The sequence below is a fragment of the Thalassophryne amazonica genome, chromosome 6 (assembly GCF_902500255.1).
Source record: "Thalassophryne amazonica chromosome 6, fThaAma1.1, whole genome shotgun sequence".
NCBI classification, from domain to species: domain Eukaryota; kingdom Metazoa; phylum Chordata; class Actinopteri; order Batrachoidiformes; family Batrachoididae; genus Thalassophryne; species Thalassophryne amazonica.
Genome location: NC_047108.1, coordinates 17,913,931 through 17,926,687, shown reverse-complemented (window position 1 = coordinate 17,926,687; position 12,757 = coordinate 17,913,931). Strand labels below are relative to the sequence as shown.

General features: G+C 42.6%; 1 protein-coding gene across 1 annotated transcript; it reads right to left on the bottom strand.

The window, feature by feature from the left end:
• Positions 1–3,709: 3,709 nt before the first annotated feature.
• On the bottom strand, positions 3,710–12,190 carry LOC117511908. Its single transcript, XM_034171836.1, has 10 exons — positions 11,231–12,190; positions 10,584–10,757; positions 6,757–6,914; positions 6,393–6,591; positions 6,211–6,307; positions 5,562–5,733; positions 5,352–5,401; positions 5,142–5,232; positions 4,675–4,859; positions 3,710–4,023 (listed from the first exon to the last, which is right to left on the bottom strand). Exons 1-10 carry the CDS (start codon positions 11,482–11,484, stop codon positions 3,982–3,984), a joined length of 1,422 nt encoding a protein of 473 aa, XP_034027727.1. The 5' UTR covers positions 11,485–12,190; the 3' UTR covers positions 3,710–3,981.
• Between the last annotated feature and the right edge of the window lie 567 nt (positions 12,191–12,757).

The following is a 12,757-nucleotide window of genomic DNA, read 5'->3' as shown; positions in this document are numbered from 1 at the left end:
TTGTATTACATTACTAAGCCATATATATTGATTTATAACACAAAACTGTCAAAAGGGGTTATAAATATAAGTGTGAAGATGACTGAATATATCATCAGAGCAGAAAATTGATCAGTCCATGTGAATGTTGCACAGAACGCTGCTGCCTTCATGTACTGTTGGAAATTACAGGATTTTTTTGTTTCAAAGTTAGCAGTTGCTTGTGGCAGGAGCGTGGTTTTTGTTTTATTTTTGAAAAAAAAAAATTCATTGTATCCACGCAAAAGATTAATTCTGGCCTATATAAAGTGCCTGGGCCCATTGTAGCAGACCCCCACACACATAAAAAAAAAAAAAAAAAAACATCCAAGCAAACAAGCTGTAATTTCCAAAGGTCAAAAGGCTTAGTAACGTATTACAGCAGTGACCACGACACACCAGCATCTTGTTTTTGTTTTGTTTTTTCAGGCCTCCTACGCACTCCTGTGATACTTTAACTCCTGTGTGTCCTGCGCCTTTCAGTCCAGCCGTGTCAAGCACTTTTATGCACACACACACGCACGTGAGGTCAGTGAGCCTGGGGAAAATAGGACGAGTGAAGGAGTGATTGAATGGGAGTGAGTGACCGCAGCGATGGACACATATGGCGTGAGTCCGGTCCATACATTGGTTGTTCTTTGATGTCCAGTACAGGTCTTGTGCAAAGGGAGGAACACAGCACTCCGGTCTGTGTTTGTCATCCAGAAATTTGGAGATCAGGCAGTCTGCAGCGCCTTTTGATGGCCATCTGCCAGCAGTCTGTGTCGTCTACATGCACTCTGGATGCGAGCTGAGTGGTGTGGACGAGGCAGGCAGTCTGCGTTCTGACAGAGCTGGCCGTGCCTCTTTTCTGGGATTATGGCAATATTTGCTGTATCGGGCATGCTTCCAGCACATTCTTGCTATGAGTGACGGGGGCTTTAGTCTTAGCTTAGAAGAGCATTTTGACTTGAACTTGATACAGTTGTACTCATATTTGAGTTTCATGATCTTTTGCAATCATCAAAAGATTTTGAACTTTGATATGCCAATTACAAAACTGGGAGGCAATTTTCAATTTCAAATAAATGTTTTTCCCTTTCGTTTTTAGCAGCTGACTCAAAGAAATTATGTGTATTACTGCCTTAAGAGACTCCCAGTAATGTGGAATCAGACATCTCATTGTTATTAATCTCAAGGAAATTCTCCATCGTTGTTCTGATGAATGCTACAAATTTATTATCTGTAATGGCCCAGTCACACGGCACTTAACAAAGGGCAACAAATCCCAAACAAAACAAGAAATCTGAACTTTTGTTGGCATCGTTTAACCTTCACGCAGCTTCGTTCCTGCAGCTGGCGTTTCGTCAGGATTGCCGCAGAAAACCTCAATTCGTCCACATTTCATTTTGCTTTAGTTCTTGACAGTTTTCTCTTAATTGTTTGCTTAGTGTTTGTAACGTTATTGTTTAGTTTGACTTTGTTCGACCAGCTGAATGTTTTCATACAGTACAGAAGCCATTTCTGAGTGCTGCTGTTGCTGCTTCCTTCATGTACCATCGGAAATTATAGGGCAAACTCAGCCTGCATGGATTTTTTTTTTTAATCTGGGTGGGTCAGCTTCACTGGGCTCAGGCACCTTATATAGGCCAGAATTAATCTTGTGTGGATACACTTAATTATTTTACCAAAAATAAAATTAAAACCACGCTCCTGCTACAAGCAACTGCTGAATTTGAAACAACACAAAAGTCATGTAATTTCCGATGGTACTTGAACGCAGCAGCAGCCATCGCCTCCTGCATGCGCTTATTATTTTTTACTAAATATAACAATACGAGTGTAGGAATAACAATCCAGCCCTTATGTACATGTGGCAACAGGTAGATGATTCAGATTATTATACAACCCCAATTCCAATGAAGTTGGGACATTGTGTGAAATGTAAAACAGAATACAATGATTTGCAACACGTTTCATAAAAGCTGGGACAGTGGCAACAAAAGACTGGGAAAGTTGATGAATGCTCAAACAACACCTGTTTGGAACATTCCACAGGTGAACAGGTTAATTGGAAACAGGCGAGTGTCATGATTGGGTATAAAAGGAGCATCCCCAAAAGGCTCAGTCGTTCACAAGCAAAGATGGGCCGAGGATCACCACTTTGTGAACAACTGCGTGGAGTAAAAAAAAAAAAAAAAAAAAAATCCAACAGTTTAAGAACAATGTTTCTCAGCGTTGCAAGGACTTGAGGGATTCCATCATCTACAGTCCATAATATAATCAGAAGATTCAGAGAATCTGGAGAAATTTCTACACGTAAGTGGCAAGGCTGAAAACCAACAATGAATGTCCGTGACCTTCGATCCCTCAGGTGGCACTGCATTAAAAACCGACATCATTGTGTAAAGGATCTTACCGCGTGGGCTCAGGAACACTTCAGAAAACCATTGTCAGTTAACACAGTTCATCGCTACATCTACAAGTGCAAGTTAAAACTCTACCATGCAAAGTGAAAGCCAAACATCAACAACATCCAGAAACACCGCCGCCTTCTCTGGGCCCGGGCTCATTTGAAATGGACAGACGCAAAGTGGAAAAGTGTGCTGTGGTCTGATGAGTCCACATTTCAAATTGTTTTTGGGAATCATGAACGTCGTGTCCTTGGACAAAGGAAAAAGATCATCCAGATTGTTACCAGCGCAAAGTTCAAAAGCCAGCATCTGTGATAGTATGGGGGTGTGTTAGTGCCCATGGCATGGGCAACGTACACATCTGTGATGGCACCATCAATGCTGAAGGGTACATCCAGGTTTTGGAGCAACACATGCTGCCATCCAAGCAACGTCTTTTTCAGGGATGTCCCTGCTTATTTCAGCAAGACAATGCCAAGCCACATTCTGCACGTGTTACAACAGCGTGGCTTCGTAGTAAAAGAGTGTGGGTACCAGACTGGCCTGCTTGCAATCCAGACCTGTCACCCATTGAAAATGTGTGGCGCATTATGAAACGCAAAATACGACAACGGAGACCCCGGACTGTTGAACAACTGAAGTCGTACATCAAGCAAGAATGGGAAAGAATTCCACCTACAAAGCTTCAACAAAGCTTGTCCTCAGTGTGTGGCTCCACGCTGCTCTCATCTCGCTCGTTTTCCCAAACATCAGGCACAGCAGCAGGTCGAACACCTGCAGGAGCTTGCTGAGGAGCCCTGGAACGAAACTTTTAGCCGACTTGGCGTCACTGTCCTTCTTCAGCATACTGCAGCAATGAAAGTGAATGTGGTGCAGCAGGGTATAATTGTGTGCATGTCAGAGAAGAACGTTGTCACGCTCTATTAAGGATCACGACTAATCAAGACAGATCAACACACTCAGTTGCAACCTCCATGACATGAGGCGAAATGAGGGTGGTGCGTGACATTCGTGGAAGATTTTTTGACAGCCAAAAACATGCTCCACGAAAATCACAAATATCACTCACTATTAAGAAACCTATTCAGCTGCCTTAAGTCATGTTAAGAATGTGCCATGAATGACGCAAATATGACATTCGAAACGCATCTTGCCTATGTGTAAATGCAGCATAAGGAGTATTTGTGCTACATTTGGTGCTTGTATCACCATTTGAAGGATTGTTCTGTCAATATTCTCTTATCTGCTGCACCATTTATCTTGCCCCGGGGCCCGCGCCTGTAAACCCTGTTACTTGCAGTAAACTTTTTGTCAATCAAAACCACAAGATCACAAAATGATCCCTCAAACAACTAAACATAACATCAATATTTTTTTCAATGAAACTGATTCTATTAGTGGCCTGCAGAGGGCGGTGCTGTGCATTTCACAAAAGCAATTTTTTAAAATACGAACTTCTGTTTTATTGAGATTCAGGAAATAATCATTTAAAAACATCTACAAGCACACGGTGCTTCTGCTGATTCAAACAGTGAAAAATGAGCAAAAGATGTCAGCGGGAAGCCGAGCGTCAGGTCGTCTCCGATCTTTGGCTCCTCAGGCTGTAACGTGGCTGAACAGACACCAGGAGGATGATGATCAATGCAGAAGGAGAAAAGAGCAAAGGTCAGAGGAGATCCTCTTCCTCGAGTTCTGTTTACGAATGTCCACTTCCACTGAGTTTTCCCTCAATACTGCCACCTGCTGCTGACGGGAACACATTACAGCGCATGTGCAACGTGATGCTTTCAAGCTTACACCACTCAGCAGCATTCTGGAGGCTAATCCCAGCCTGAGTCCCCGTTACTGCTTCCTGTCCAAATTATAAACTGGTAATTTAAAAATCTGACTCGTCTCTTCAGAGTTTGTTAACAAAAAGGAATTCTGCCCACTTAATGAACCACTAGTGAGTACCTCTGGTCCAGTCTGGACTCCGATGCTACGGAACCAATCTCGTTCTTTACAAAGAGCCACATGGAACCATGAGCCTCAGTCCCAGGTGGACAGCGTGATTTCAGCTCAGTTGCTTTCGTTTCTGATCCTTTTATTTCACTGATAATTTTTTTTTTTTTTTTTTCTGTGAGGAACTCATAAATTTCATCTTAAAGTTAAACCAAGACAAATTTACATCATCTTAACTTTGATCCAAGTGGACAAAGTCGTAAACGTACAATAACGAGGCATAAGAAGAAGAGGTCAACAAAACAAATAAAGTGTCACAAACCTGTTTCCCGTCCACCAGGATGTTGTACATCAGAGGAGAGGAGGAGGTGCTGAGCCGTGAGGATGAGAAGCGACGAGGGCGCCTGCTTGGACTCACAGCAGGCCTACTGGTACCAGCACCCTGCACCGAGGCACCGCAGGGTTCAGGACCACAGACAGAGGTGGAGACTGTACTGCCATTCCAACCTGCAGAACACAGAAATACACACACACACACGAGTATTTTTGCAGAAACACTGCAAACCAATTTTCAGTTCATTTTGAGATAAATTCATCACAATCTGAAGTCATTTCAGGACGTAAAATGTTCTCTGAACTGATAGTTTGATCCGTGATGAGGTACAGCGACTATAGTGTCACCTGGGCCAAGAGGGGGCGTGGCCAGCCGCTGATTAGACCATCAGAAAGTTAAAATGTTCATGTGATCTGTCGGTGTAACCATAGCAACAAGGCCTGGATTTTACTGACCGCTGTGTGAGACGGTGGCGACCATGGAGACAGGATGTGGTTCTTCAGCTCCTCCCATGTCCTCCTCTTTTCTCCTGCTTCCTGTTCTCCTCTACGAAAGAAATTTGGGATTTTGGAGCTTCCAATGATGCTTCAAAGTGACTGTCGTGCTGATGTGATCCGGTCCACCTTTAGTGAGTGTGGATCCTAGCTGAAACATTTTACACTCACCTTCAAATCCAAACAAATCTCTTGTTTTTCTTCTCGTCTCCCTAAACACTCTTAAAAAAAAAAAAAAAAAAAAACAAGAAGAGGAGAGACAGATGGGCACCAAGTCAGTTTCAGCTGCTGGCTGTCAGTCAGTCAAAGGTTAATCGTCATATTTGTGTCCATTTTGACAACAGACAGAGAACATGACCTGCAGTGCTTCCTCCTCCCCACCTGCGTGCTGCAGCGCCTCCTGCAGGTTTCTTTGGGTCTCACGGAGCTGCTGCAGAATCTCCAGACTTTGCTGAACTGGATCTTTGTACCAAAGACACACACACACCAGCACACACACACCAACACACACCATGATGCGCCGCAACACACTCACATACACACCGACCAGCTCCTGCACACAAGGGGGCGACAGTTCAACATGACAAAAAGCACACCGCAGAGGACTGACCGCAAAAAGCAGTTTAAACAACTTTATTATTAATAAAGCAACTTCAAATTAACTGACCAGCGGGAGGACGATGAGGAGTTGATGTCAGTTTAATAATCAGTTAATTGTTTCATCTGTAAAAGTGACATTTACTGAGTTGTTGTTGGTGGACCCCCACACAGAACTACTGACCAAACGTGGTGAAACACAGGACAGGTCGTGCAGAAACAACTTTCATTTTATGGTTTCAAGCTTACAGTGATGAGAATATACAGCTTTGGCGCCCCAAGACATCAAGAAGCGCTGCTGCACATTAGATCCCGGTGACTGAGACTGACCCCACAAACACCAACAGCCCACTCGACTCCCTCCAGACAACTAGTCTCAGTCACTCGAGGTTTCTGAAAAAGGGCCAGAGCCACACCACAGTGACATACTGACCGTGTGTTTGTGTTCTGGACGGTCAGAACTCAGCATGAACTGGTGGATCTTCCTCTCCAGGTAGAAATTCAAACACACCAGAACCAACAGCACCAACCTGCAAACATACCAAGTTCAAACGGACGGTTTTTAGAGAAGGACTCCAGGATGTGGGTTAGTGGCCAGTGGTCAGGAGGAGGTACCTGGCTCTGGAGGAGCGCTGGGTGGAGGTGAGGAGGTAGGAGGCACACAGCGCAGCGGCGTTGTAGAGGCAGGAACTCATACTGTGTGCCTCCAAGACCACAAAACTCTGCAGGAACGAAACTCTGCTGAAGAGCTCGGACAGCGCCACCTGCTGCTCTCTGGACACACTGCTGAGCTCCGAGAAGATCGACCTGAGACCTGAGCGGTGACACGACGTGAAAGGGTGTAAAGCATCATCTGCAAAGTCGTCCGCTGCACAACAGCACCCCAGGTCCAAACCCCCCTGAGGTGTTGTCACGCAGCGGACGAGCTCTTGGAACTAAAACCGTTGGATCTGTGATCCATGGTCTCTAATGTCGTCACCCTGTGTGGAGTCTCTCAGGGTCTCTCTCAGCTCGTCCCCGTTGTTCAGGATCTCCTGCTGAGCCTGTAAGGTGGCACTCTGGGCTTCGATCAGGTCCTCTGCCATCTGGCGGGTGGACTGCAGCTGGTCGGCCACGCCCTCTGAGCTCTCCGTCAACCTGACACAAATAAACAAACAGCTGCCATCATCTCTGATCTCATGTCATCATTACTAGAAGCTGAAACAATAATTTGTTGCGTGTCATTGGACAATTTCTGATTTTTTTTTTTTTTTTTTTTTTTAAGGCTCAGTGCACGACGTCCTTAAAGAGACTCGATTTACAATCAGGGGAACACAACTTTTTTTCTGTCACCTGGTATATTTGGGACGGTGCTCACTTTTTGAGACTAATCTGTGAACACGTCGAGTGACTCAGTGCTCTCACATGTGCATGGATCAAATCACACAACTTCCACCGTACAGCACTCACCGCAGACAGCTGAGAGTCAGCATACAAGTAGGTTGTTGTTTCTACTGGACAATATTTCCCAGCTGGCTTGGGAATGCCTCGGGATCACCCAGGAAGAGTAATAGTACAGCAGGTAACTGTAAGAATAGTTCAAATCCGGTTGCAAGCACCAAAGTTTGACTGTGTATACATTTTGGTACATATTGTAGAAAAATAACTTTAGCCATTTGAATTTTCAATAGGGGGCCAAGTAGGAGTCAGCTGAAGAATTTCACAGGGATCAAAATTAAAAAATGTTCCAATCATATTGAAAGTGAAACCACATTATGTGTCTGATGATAATGATTCCAAAAAGATATAGATTGGACTATCTGTGACTGAATGTTCTGGAGTTATGGGGTAAAAACAGCAAGAATGGCGACAAAGGTCAGTTTCAGTTTGTACAGGGGTCAAAAGTTAAAGTTGCTCCAGTTTTGGTAAAACATGGTGCAAATTATTGGTTGAACTAATAGGATTAAGAAATGAAATAGTTCTGTCTCTATTGAATGTTTGGTCTCCAAAGTAAAGGTCAAACAATGTCGACGTCCATTGGATTCTATGACATGTGACATACGTTACTCCGTAACATGATAACTAAGCATGACACATGGTGCAAACCATTCCTTTTTAAAACCCTATTAACTCAACCAATAAATTGCATCATGTTTTACTATAAATGGAGCAACTTTAACTTTTGACCCCTGTACAAACTGAAAGTGACCTTTGTCGCCATGCTTGCTGTTTGTACCCCATAACATTCAGTCACAGATAGTCCACACTATAACTTTTTGGAATCTTTGTGATCAGACACATAATGTGGTATAGTTTTCAATATGACTGAAACTTTTTTTGACCCCTATGCAGTTCTTCAATTGACCCCTACTTGGCCCCCTATTGAAAATTCAAATGGCTAATGTTATTTTTCTAAAATACAGTAGTGTTCAGAATAATAGTAGTGCTATGTGACTAAAAAGATTAATCCAGGTTTTCAGTATATTTCTTATTGTTACATGGGAAACAAGGTACCAGTAGATTCAGTAGATTCTCACAAATCCAACAAGACCAAGCATTCATGATATGCACACTCTTAAGGCTATGAAATTGGGCTATTCATAAAAAAAAAGTAGAAAAGGGGGTGTTCACAATAATAGTAGTGTGGCATTCAGTCAGTGAGTTCATCAATTTTGTGGAACAAACAGGTGTGAATCAGGTGTTCCCTATGTAAGGATGAAGTCAGCACCTGTTAAACATGCTTTTCTCTTTGAGAGCCTGAGGAAAATGGGACGTTCAAGACATTGTTCAGAAGAACAGCGTAGTTTGATTACAAAGTTGATTGGAGAGGGGAAAACTTATACGCAGGTGCAAAAAGTTATAGGCTGTTCATCTACAATGATCTCCAATGCTTTAAAATGGACAAAAAACCAGAGACGCGTGGAAGAAAATGGAAAACAACCATCAAAATGGATAGAAGAATAACCAGAATGGCAAAGGCTCACCCACTGATCAGCTCCAGGATGATCAAAGACAGTCTGGAGTTACCTGTAAGTGCTGTGACAGTTAGAAGACACCTGTGTGAAGCTAATTTATTTGCAAGAATCCCCACAAAGTCCATCTGTTAAATAAAAGACATGTGCAGAAGAGGTTATAATTTGCCACAGAACACACCAACTGGCCTAAAGAGAAATGGAGGAATATTTTGTGGACTGATGAGAGTAAAATTGTTCTTTTTGGGTTCAAGGGCCGCAGACAGTTTGTGAGACGACCCCCAAACTCTGAATTCAAGCCACAGTTCACAGTGAAGCATGGTGGTGCAAGCATCATGATATGGGCATGTTTCTCCTACTATGGTGTTGGGCCTATATATCGCATACCAGGTATCATGGATCAGTTTGGATATGTCAAAATACTTGAAGAGGTCATGTTGCCTTATGCTGAAGAGGACATGCCCTTGAAATGGGTGTTTCAACAAGACAATGACCCCAAGCACACTAGTAAACAAGCAAAATCTTGGTTCCAAACCAACAAAATTAATGCCTCGCAGATGTGAAGAAATCATGAAAAACTGTGCTTATACAACTAAATACTAGTTTAGTGATTCACAGGATTGCTAAAAAAGCAGTTTGAACATAATAGCTTTGAGATTGTAGCGTCAACAGCAGATGCTACTATTATTGTGAACACCCCCTTTTCTACTTTTTTTTTTACTAATAGCCCAATTTCATAGCCTTAAGAGTGTGCATATCATGAACGCTTGGTCTTGTTGGATTTGTGAGAATCTACTGAATCTACTGGTACCTTGTTTCCCATGTAACAATAAGAAATATACTCAAAACCTGGATTAATCTTTTTAGTCACATAGCTCTACTATTATTCTGAACACTACTGTATGTATCAAAAGGTATACACAGTCAAACGTTGGCGCTTGTAACCAGATTTGAAGGAATCCTCTGCAAATATTGTTATCTGCTGCACTATAAGAGGACTTGGCTGAGGAAAGCGTGGGACGAGTTGTAACCCGGACAAATGGCAGAAAATGATGAACATTTCTACTGTGTTTAAGGACACAAATGAGAAATCGATGTGAAGCTCACAACTTCAGGCTCAGTGTGAACTGAATGCAACCCAAAGACAGGTCAGGGCCGCTGAGTACACAACAGGGTCAGTCCTCCTAGTCCTGACAAAAGGTATAAAATAATAATAATAATAATAATAATATCATCATCACCTTTCAGGGCTGGTCCCTGCAGCGGAGACATGTGCAAAAGGTGTTGGACCCCCAAAAAGGACCCCCTGGTTCCTGCAGTGGAAACGAGCCTCACGTCAAACTAAACACCTGCAAATCCAGGGAAAAGGAATGCCAGTGCAACACAGATGCACAGTAAAATCACCAGTGTAAAACTAAGACTGACAGTGTTAAATGAACACTGCCAGTGAACATATGGTCCTACAATGGTCAGAGTGGGACCATATGTTCACTGGCAGTGTTAATTTAACACTGGTGATTTTACTGCGTGTCTGCATAATTATATTATTTATTTAAAGTCCAACAAGATAAAATGTTAGTCTTTGTTGTTGCCCCGGCGTTCCTTTTCTCTACATGTCCTGACCTGGTTGCACTGGATTGTTGGGGCTGGCAGAAGTCTGGAGAATCTTTCCTTCTCTACCTACAACTTCACTTTCTGCTGCTGTCGCTGATGGCAGCACCATCTGGTGGTGGATGAGTAGAGTCTCAATCTTTTGCAGAAAACAAGAGATGGATGAACTATTTGTTTCTGGATCCTGTTGAGAACAGGTGCAGGTTCTGGACCCATCAGAAGGTGCGCAACAGTGTGGATTTACCTGTGCATGGTGGTCTCGGCTCTGCTCTGCCAAGCTTCAGACTGCAGGAAGTGACACATGGAGTGCGCGTGCGTGAAAAACTCTGTGTAGGTGTGGAAGGCCACAGCGTCCATGCCCGCTGTACACCTATGGACCTCAGACTCTTCAGGGCATGATGGGAAATCCCTGCCAGAGCTGAGAGAGGAGCACGCAGGCTGTGATATCATCACGTCTTATTTTGGCTGAGAAACGGATCAAAACCAAAGCAGAGAGCGCAAACTTCTGCCAATCATTAAATTAATCTTTCTGAGTAAAGGTGTCATTATTGATAGGACGAAGATCAATGAAACATGACTCGTCTGTTTTCAGATCACTCCTGTTTAACATTTTTAATAATTACCATTTCTAAATAACATCATCTTGTGAGAAATTAGCAGTAAATATTTCCACACAAACGCATCACATCGACACTAAAAAAAATGTAAAAAGGTCAGGAGAACTTTATGCTCAGCACTAATTTTTTTCTAAAGCTTTTATTAATATTGATACTGTAAAGCTTCAATGTTATATTTCACCATGTTTCGTTTTGAGAGAAATGTTTCATTTTATCAAGACAGTATTTTTGTTAGAATAACCAAAACTGAAGAGCGACAGTGTGTGTGTCGTACCTGTGCAGGTGACAGCGCGTGAACCTCAGCGCCACGCGGCTCTGGCTCTCTGACGTCATCTCCTGGCAGCGCGTGTCCAGGTGCTCCAGCGCGCGCGCCCAGCACTCTCCGTAGGGCTGCTGTGACGTCAGGCTCCGCACGCGCCGCAGCTCGGCTCTACCGCGCGCCAAAGAGTCCGGTTCGCTTGTGGCGGAGAATTCGAGCGACACGGAACCACTCAGGAGGAGCAGCACGCAAAACACGGACACCACCATCGTCCCTCTCCGGAGCCCCGCTGCTCAGCCAATCACAGGGCCGGATTTTACCCGCTCAAAGGTCAGCCGGAGGTCACAACAGGTGAACTCTGCGCTTAATCAATAACTTACTATGGTCATAATCACCTATATTGATACATTATAGAGCGTAAGTTAATGAATAGGAATTTTTCCCCCTGTTGTAATATTTAAAATTTCTTCCCAAAATTCTGAGAAAATCGAAAAACAAACTTTATAGACAGAACAGGTTTTAGATCAACACATTTATAAACCACTCAGAAGCAGTTTAAATCAGCACAAGCCGGATCATCTCACATTTAGCCAGTGGAAATCCAGATTAAAGATCAAGATATCGCTAAACCCATCTAATTAAAGTTAAGATGGATTTAAATTCCAGGATAAATCCAGTTTAGAGATAAAGATATCTCTAAACCCATCTAATTAAACTGGATTTAAATTCCGAGTTAAATCCAGTTTAAAGATTGAGATATCGCCAAACCCATCTAATTAAAGTTAAGATGGATTTAAATTCAGAGTTAAATCTAGATTAAAGATCAAGATATCGCTAAACCCATCCTAATTAAAGTTAAACTGGATTTAAATTCCTGGTTAAATCCAGTTTAGAGATAAAGATATCTCTAAACCCATCTAATCAGGGTTAAACTGGATTTAAATTCAGAGTTAAATCCAGTGTAAAGATTGAGATATCTCTAAACCCATCTAATTAAACTGGATTAAATCCAGTTTGACGATGAAGATATCTCTAAACCCATCTAAATAAATGATTAAATCCAGTTTAAAGATAAAGATATATCTAAACCCATCTAATTAAAGTTAAACTGGATTAAATCCAATTTAAAAATAGGTATCTTTAAACCCATCTAGTTAAAATTAAACTGGTTTAAAAACTGAATTTAAACCGTTTGAAAATCAAAATATTTTTAAGATGAATTTAAATCTGAATTAAAATCCAGTTTAAATCATGTGACGTCACTATAATACCCCTAAAGATTCCTAAACATTTACATGGTTTCTCTGACATGGTGTCCTGCTCACATCAGATCTGGTCCCTCTGTACCACCTTTGGTGTTTCATCTGGTCCAGGTTCCTCTCCGGTCTGCATGCTGTTTTTGGCCTCCTTGCTTCCTCACCATGTTTCTAGCCTTTGCTCTTCTAAAAAGTCTTTCCTGTCTGTGGTTGTGGTTGGAGCTGGTGCTGACTCAGGCTGTAGTCTTCAGCTTCAGTAGATGGGCACGTCTCCTTGCTGAGCTCC